This window comes from Mirounga leonina, unplaced genomic scaffold, assembly GCF_011800145.1.
Source record: "Mirounga leonina isolate KUSES-001 unplaced genomic scaffold, KU_Mleo_1.0 Mir_180, whole genome shotgun sequence".
NCBI classification, from domain to species: domain Eukaryota; kingdom Metazoa; phylum Chordata; class Mammalia; order Carnivora; family Phocidae; genus Mirounga; species Mirounga leonina.
The window spans coordinates 18,578,774-18,586,649 of NW_023270469.1; the positions used below are offsets into that span (position 1 = coordinate 18,578,774).

At 57.1% G+C, this 7,876-nt stretch overlaps 1 protein-coding gene across 2 annotated transcripts; it reads left to right on the plus strand.

Moving 5' to 3' along the window:
- Positions 1-58: 58 nt before the first annotated feature.
- Positions 59-6,694, plus strand: KIAA0895L (KIAA0895 like). Of its 2 annotated transcripts, none has more exons than XM_035025017.1 (7): positions 59-163; positions 2,758-3,383; positions 3,466-3,609; positions 3,851-3,983; positions 4,936-5,241; positions 5,379-5,476; positions 6,449-6,694. In XM_035025017.1, exons 2-7 carry the CDS (start codon positions 2,814-2,816, stop codon positions 6,611-6,613), a joined length of 1,416 nt encoding a protein of 471 aa, XP_034880908.1. In that variant the 5' UTR covers positions 59-163; positions 2,758-2,813; the 3' UTR covers positions 6,614-6,694. The 2 variants fall into 2 exon arrangements, with proteins under 2 accessions (XP_034880908.1, XP_034880909.1); XM_035025018.1 differs by having other exon boundaries at positions 76-174.
- The last annotated feature ends 1,182 nt before the right edge of the window (positions 6,695-7,876 follow it).

Consider the following 7,876-nt stretch of genomic DNA (forward strand, 5'->3'; position numbering starts at 1 on the left):
CGGGTGCTCGCCGCCGCCGAATTTGACGTGAATAGGCGCGCCTTCGCGTGAGCGTGCGCGCGCCCGAGTGCGTGCGTCACCGGCGATCGGCTCCCGCGGGCTGGGCGGCTGGCGACTGGTGTTGCGGAGCGGGAACGGCGGTGGCGAGAAGAGGAGCGAACAGGTGGGGGCGCGGTACGCGGACGGAACCCCCCACCCCCTAGAGGCCGCGAAGGCACGCGACACGACCCCTACTCATCTAACCGGGAACCCCCCCTCCATTGTCCTCTGGCTCCGCCCTCCATTGGCCACGCCCCCTGCCCCATCCTCCGCCACTTATTGGCTGCAGGTCACGCCCCTCCTCTATCTCCCGTCCCCATTGGCTCCTCTTCCACGTTACCTCTCCGAGAGTTTTTTATTGGCGTAGGCCACACCCTCTCATTTGTCACCAGACTCCGCCTTGTGTCTGGGCTCCTCCCCAGCTATCTTTCATTCATTCCGCAAGTGGAGCTAGGTGCTCGGGACATGGGGGTCAAACAGATCCGTCCCTGCCCTGAGGCAGTTAAGGGGGTGGTGTGGGGACACGGATCTAGGCTCCGACAGTGACAGCTTAGGGTGGTAAAGAAGCCGCCTAGACCCTGGGAGCCTCCAAGACGCCAGGAAGGCTTCCCGGAGGAGGTGAGACCTAAACCAAGCCCTGAGGAATGGTTAGGAGTTTGCTACAAGGAGACATTGCGAGGGCATTCTTGGCAAAAGAACCTGAGACGTGAAAGAAACAGGAGTATTCTTGGTAATTGCGAAGAGGTAGGTCGAATGAAAGAAGGGGGGGTGGGGATGAAGGGAGAGGCGCAGAGACCAGTGAGGAGTCCAGAAAAGTGTAGTTAGTTGAGAAGAGTGAAGTCTGAGGCCTGAAATCTTTTCAAACAGCTGGTCACTAGGCAGAGGGAAGGGAGGTGGGGGCAGGGGATCAAAACTAGATATGGAAACATAATGCGTGGAAGGAATGATTCCAGTTCTGGAAGGAGAAGTGCTCTTGGGTTCATCCATTTAGTGAGCAACTGCTCTGGGTCGGGTACTATTCTGGGATCTGGGGACACAGCTGTGAACATTCGAAAGGAGAAAGCAGATAATAATGACATATACTGTACTTCAGGTGGTGACAACTGCTTCAGAAACCAATAATGTGGAGAAGGGAAGATTGTGGTGGCGAGGAAAGAGGAGGTTTACTATTTTATAGAGAGTGTGTTAGGGAGACTTGTTTAATAACATATTTGTGCAGAAATCTGAGGAAAATGGGAGTGAGCCCTGCAGTTATCTGGGGGAAAGCATTCCAGATAGGGGACATGTTCAGTCTGAGATGCCTGTTAAGTACATTCAAGTAAAGATGTTGTATTGAGAACTGGCAACACTAGTCGGAAGTTTATAGAAGTCTGGGCTGATGTACTTAAAATCATGAAAGCAGATGAGATCACCCTGGGAGTAAGCATAAATGGAGAAAAGTAGAGACGTTTCCATAGAAGTTTCCAAGTCCTGAGGCATTACAATGTTAAGAGATCAGGAAGACAGGAATGATGAGCAAGAAAGACCAAGAACTAACAGCCAGTGAGGTAGGAGAATATGTTTGAGTGTATTTGAGAAGCCAAGTGGAGAACATGTTTCCAAGATGACATGATTAATTATGTCAAGTGCGCCAATCAATATGAAGATCATTGATGACCTTGGTCAGATCAGTTTCAATGGAAAGTGGGGACAGAAGCCTAACTGGAGTGAAACATAAGAGGAAAAGAAGGAATCAGACTGCATACAGATGGATGTTGTGCTGCAATAAGGAGCAGCTGGTGGGAGATGTAGTGGGGCTAGAGGAGTGTGGGGTCAAGTGAGGGTTTGGTTTTGTTTTTTTTTAGGACAGAAATAAAAGCCTGTGTTTATGCTGCTGGAAAGAATCCAGTAGAGAGGAAGAGATTGATGGTGTTGGAGAAATGCTGGAATTGTGTCCCTGAGCAGGCAAAGGAGTTCAGATTCTGGAGCCTTCAGTCAGTCTCTGGGAAGAGACTGGATTGTTCTGAGCCCTAGTACAGAGCAAGGGGTGAACGTGCCAATGCCGGCCTTGGATGACCATTAGAAAGAGGCCTCTGATAGGAGACAGACCAAGGATTGGCTTGAATGTGCTGAAGTCTCCCTCTGCTCCCCCAAAAGCTGATTCTAATTGGGATTTAAACAGATGACCCAGAGGGGAGAGGGATCATTCCAGGTGGAGGGACTAACATAAGCAAGGGGCATGCAGGCACTCAACCTGACTAAGGCCAACTGAGCTGGAGGAGGTGGTGGAGCCGGGTGGGAGGGGAGGGATGAGACTGAGAAAATGCCATAGTTGGAAGGCAGGTAGAAGGTAGTGAGGCCCCCTCAGCCTTCATCCCAGCAGCTGGGGCTACACTATACCAGCTCCCAGTCTAGATGGGTGCTGAGCACAGGGATTAAAATCATGAATAGGGGCTCAGGCCTTACTCTCAGCAGCTCATAGTCTAAGGGGATTCCAGTACCACCATCTACGTGAGTGTATAAATTCTGCCTCCTCCTTTCCCCCAGTCCAGCTTCCTTGGGTAAGCCTGCTGAAGGGAATGGACACGGGGATGGGGGTGAAGGGCAGCTACCCAGACCCCTGGTGGCAGGCCCCAAGCCCACTAAGCACCCAGCCAGGGCAGTGTGGAGCACAAGGCCTGTTGGAGCTCAGGCCACACCCACTCATACTGGCCTCCACATGCCCTTCTGTGTTCCCAGAAGTCGACAGTGTGGGGAGTTGGAGTGACCCGGCTGGATGTGACCCCCAGGACAGAATGGTGCTGGACTCAGGGGCTCAAGTGTATGAACAGGCACCCCCCAGCCCACCAACCAGTCCCTCATCCTTGGGCCATAGGCTGAAGCCCTCAGACCGAGATGGGACACTGCTGTACCCCTGGCCTCAGTCCCTGGCCTTGCCCCTGGCTCTGTCAATCCCCTCAGCCCTGCGGCCCCAGCCTGAGCTGCAGCCCTTCTCAGAGCTGCACGTGGGCCCCCGTGGCCACATGCGTCGCAGTGAGAGCACCTATACTGTAAATAGTACTGGCCGGCGGGGGGGTGGCACCCAGGGTCGGGGCCTACCTGGACGGGGACGGGACCCAGGCGGGGGCACCCTGCGGTCTGCAGCCTCCCTGCCTCACATTGCTAAGACTCGAAAGGATGCGGGCCATGGTGCCAGCAAGAGCCCTTGCATGTTGGTGGCCTTGAGGCCAACCAATATGGACCGAGAGCGGGACAAGTTTTTCCAGTCCCACTACACCTACAACCCACAGTTCGAGTACCAGGAGCCCATGCCCACGGCTGTGCTGGAGAAGTACTGTGAGGCTTCTGGACAGTTCATCCATCAGGTCAGTCCAGCCTGCCTGCCTCACCCTGGTCCTGATCACCCAAGAGGCCTGGTCTCACCAGCCACCGCAACCCTATGTGCAGGCAGTTGGCATCATTGAGGCTGTCCTGGAGAAGTTTGGTACCTATGAACACTTTGAAGCTGCAACGGGGGGCCAGCTGCTGACCAAGTGCCAGATCTGGTCCATTGTTCGCAAATACATGCAGAAGGAGGGCTGTGTTGGGGAGGTGAGCTAGCCCTGTCTTCGAGGCCCCTCTTCTGTGTGCCCCAAACCAGGCTGCCAGGCCCAGCTCCACACCTGGCCAGCTTGTGATCCCAGGCAAGCCCCTGTCCCAATAGGGTGGCAGCTGGCTCTGAGGCAAAGGTGGTGAAGGGTGTGTGGCCTGCCTGCCCTGTGGCATCAGTGGGTCCACCTGCATCCTGGTCCCAGGGCTGGTGCCCATGGCTTAGGTTCACTACCACCCGCAGGTTGTGGTGCAGCTGAGTGAAGACCTGCTGTCCCAGGCAGTGATGATGGTGGAGAACAGCCGACCAACATTGGCCATCAACCTGACTGGGGCCCGCCAGTATTGGTTGGAGGGCATGCTGCGGCACGAGATAGGTCAGGGTGTGGGTAGGTGGGTGGGTGGGTAGGATGAGAGGGGGGCTGGGACAGGGTGGGGGGCAGCAAGGGGCCCCAGTAACCCCACCCCCTCTCTTTCTTCCCCTTCCTTCCGGAGGACGGGCCCTTTCCCTTCGTGAGCAGCTACCTCCTCCCTCTGGCTCACAGAGGTAGGCCAGAACATGCCTGCCCACTCTGGGCTCACCCTCATCTCTTGCTCCTTTTGGGTATCCTTTCCTCCCTCTACTTCTCTACTTCCTCTCTGATTTCCCTTGACAGTGGGGACAAGGCTGCTGAGGCCCGGACAGGCCAGAGGGAGTACTCTGAGGGTCCCACTAGCCCTGCCAACACGGAGGCCCTCCAGGGTGGGTGGAAGGCTAGATCCTAGGAATGGAATTAGTTGAGGACACAAAGCCAGGTTTTAGGAGGGGATAGGTTGAGCTGAAAAGGAGAGCATGGGACACTAATTATTGTTCCTTTCTATCTATCTCTCCTCATCAAGAATCCTATAGCTCTGGGCAAAAGGTGTTTTTCGCTGGGGTCATCAGCATGACTGTCAAATTGATAGGGGCATGCAGGATGTGGGGCTGGGGTGGTTTGTGAGTTCCTGCACCTCTCCGAGGGGTGTGGGGGGCAGTGTGAGTTTGGAAGAGTTGTTTGTGTGTGTAGCCCTGGATGGGTGGGGAGGGATTCTGGTGTGTGGGACTCTCAGTCTTTGGGTGTGAGTTCACCTGAGGAGGGTCTTCCCACTCCTGGGGTTGGGTGAGTATGTATTGGGGGCGGGGAGAATTTGCGGGAGAGCCTGAGTTGAGGGGCTGGAGTATGCGTGAGTCACCATGAGTCACCGTCACTGTCACCGGTTAGAGGTTCTGTAGGAGGTAGCAGGACATGGCCGCAGTCTGGTCCCCTGGATGGCCTACCCAGTGCCTCCTTACCCTCGCCTTCCCCGTAGGCACTCACTACCTGCGGGGCGTGAACAACGCGCGGCAGCCGTGGCACAGCGCCGAGGGCCGGCTGCAGTACGGGCTGCGGCCGGCGAACCCCACGGAGGAGGGCTTGGCCAGCCTGCACAGCGTGCTGTTCCGCAAGCAGCCCTTTCTGTGGCGCGCCGCACTGCTCTACTACACCATCCATCGCGCCTCGCGCATGTCCTTCCGCCAGCTCTTCCAGGACCTGGCGCGCTATGTGCAGGACGCCGACGTGCGCTGGGAGTACTGCGTGCGCGCCAAGCGCGGCCAGACTGACACCTCGCTGCCCGGTGGGCGCCCGCGCGGGGTTGCGGGGAGGTGCCCTGAAGGAGGCCTGGGGGCGTGCGGCATAGGGGGAGTGCCCTGAGGGGGGGGGGGGGGGGGGGGGCGCTGGCCTAGGGGCTCACAGCCCTCCCGTGCCCCACAGGCTGCTTCAGCAAGGATCAGGTGTACCTGGATGGCATCGTGCGCATTCTGCGGCACCGCCAGACCATCGATTTCCCATTGCTGACCTCACTGGGCAAGGTGAGGGGCCACGGACCTCTAGAGATCCAGCCAGCTCTCCTCCCGGCAGTGTTCCCTGAGCCTCTGATGGCTGCCCGACGGAGGATTAGGTACCAGGCTTCTCTGGTGGGGAGACCTGGGTGGAGGTGGACAAAGGAGAAGTGACAGCCTGGCAGCCAAAAGTAGGTACTTGACCTAGACTGCGGGTGCATGTGTAGATACCATATCTCACAGGAGGTGAGCATTCAGGCCAGGGGAGCAGTCAGGAAAGTCTGGGGGAGGAGGCTGGAGAAATGGCCAGGGACCAAGTCTATGGCTCTGGGTGTCTGTGCCAGGCTGAGAAAGGTGGACTTCACCTGAAGCAACAGGGAATCTGGAGAGCTTTAGGAAATGTCACTTTTGCTTTAGAAGACTCCCTGTGGATGTTATATGGGAGGTGGATTGGAGAGAGAGGCCTAGGGAAGGGAGTGCAGGGGGAGGAGGAGGCTGCCTTTCCAGTCACTCTGGTGGGATTGATGGCGGTCTGGTCACAGGGCAGTGGCCATGCAGCGGGAGGGGCAAGCTGGGGAAAGCTCTTCGGAGAGTGGAATTCCTCTAACCCAGTGGCCACCCTGAGTTGGAGGATGACATATTCCAGGTCCCTTCCCTCAAGCTGACCTAGAGAACCGTGACGGGGGAACCGTGGGGCTGGCAGAAGCTGGCACGCCGGCGTTCAGCGGTGGGTGTGGGGTCTGCGGTGCCTGAGGGAGATCCCAGGGAAGGTGTTCAGGAGGCAGCTGGATACCTAGGTTTGGAGGTGAGGGAAGAAGCTGGGTTGGGGTTAGAGCAGACACACCCAGGACTAAGCCTCAGGGTACATAATACTGGGAGTGGATCCAGAGGAAGGCATTCCAGGAGCAGAGGCCCATGAGCCATTGGTGGAGAGCTGGGACCAGCTACCTGAAAGCCATGGCTACGTCTGGCTGCCCCTGAGGCCCAGCTTCCTTCCTGCAGGTGTCCTATGAGGATGTAGACCACCTGCGGCCCCATGGGGTGCTGGCCAATACCCGGGTGCCCCACTTCATGCAAGACTTGGCGCGCTACCGGCAGCAGCTGGAGCACATCATGGCCACCAACCGGCTGGATGAGGCAGAGCTGGGCCGCCTGCTGCCTGACTGATGCCGGTTGAGGGCCACAGGCAGAGGCCCTGGACCAGGGCTCCAGATCAGCTCCCAGAACATGAAGCTGACTGTTCTGTGCTTCCATGGCCTGGGTGTTTCTTGGGGAATTGGGAGGGCGGGAGCATCCCAGGAGGTAGGAGTGGCAACATCAGAGGCTTTGTGTCCCTTGCTACCCTCTCTGGGGCCCAGGGAACAACAGTAGCATGCCAAGCAAACTGAGTCTGCCCTCCTACCTCTAGCTCTTTGTTGAGCAGAGGGGAAGCCTGGGGGCAGGAGGGAGGCTGAGCATGATGGGGATGGGGGGTGGTTTGGGAGTAGAAACTTGTTCTTGCATGAGATGGCTTTGGGTGTCTGCATACTCCAGTCTCTCCTTTCCCCCACCTGGCCCCTTGGTGCTCCTTCAGCTTTCACGCTGTCTACCTCTCAGTGGGTCCTGGTGGGGATCTCCCTTCTCCTGGGGTGACTGCCTGGGTCTGAGGGCCTGGCTTTCACACAGACTCAAGGGGCAGGGGTCCTGGTGGTAGAGACCCAGCTGGGCTGGGGTGTGCTTTCTAGCATTTTGCCTCTCCCACTAGCCATGTATTTATACCCTATTTACGTGCTCTGCTTCCTGGGGCTGGAGGCAGCAGCTTCTGATGGTGTGGTGGAGGGAACAGAGCTCCTCTGGAAGGCACGAACTGCTCCTAGCCCCACTCTCATCTCTCTCTCTCTCTCTCTCTCTCTCACACACACACAGTCCTTTAGGCCTTGTGGGTCAAGCCCAAGAGCTCACCTGGCCTTGCCCCCAGCCCTCCACTGGTCCGTGCTGTTCCTGTCTTTGCCCACACCCTCACAGCTGGCCTCTGGCAAAGGCTGGCAGAGGCTGGCAGCAGCCACACTTGAGCCTGGGGGGCAGGCCCCTAGCTGTTGTCCCAAGTCCTGAGCCCCCCCCAGACCAGGATGGTGTAGAGGTGGTTGTTGCTTCCGGTTTCACCTCAGACTCAGCTGTGTGATGCTGACCCATTCCCACTCTCACCCTTGCCCTTGGTTTTCCCATCTATAAAACTCAGAAATGCAACTGGAAAGTCCTTATTCATTTAGCCAGTGACTATGTGTAGAGCACCTTTGTGTGCCAGTTACTGGTCAGAACCCTCACGGAGTTCCCAGTCCAGAGAGAAACCAGACAATTAAAACAATTAGAATGAAGTGTGTGGGCTCTGTCTACCCAAGATCCCTTCCTCTTTCTCTCTCCTAATCTCACTTCCCAAGGCTGTGAGCTCTA

Coding starts and splice junctions, on each gene's coding strand:
- KIAA0895L (XM_035025017.1), top strand. CDS start 2,814: ATGGTGCTGGACTCAGGGGCTCAAGTGTATGAACAGGCACCCCCCAGC. Junction 3,384..3,465: donor CTGGACAGTTCATCCATCAG/GTCAGTCCAGCC, acceptor CCCTATGTGCAG/GCAGTTGGCATCATTGAGGC. Junction 5,242..5,378: donor GACTGACACCTCGCTGCCCG/GTGGGCGCCCGC, acceptor CGTGCCCCACAG/GCTGCTTCAGCAAGGATCAG.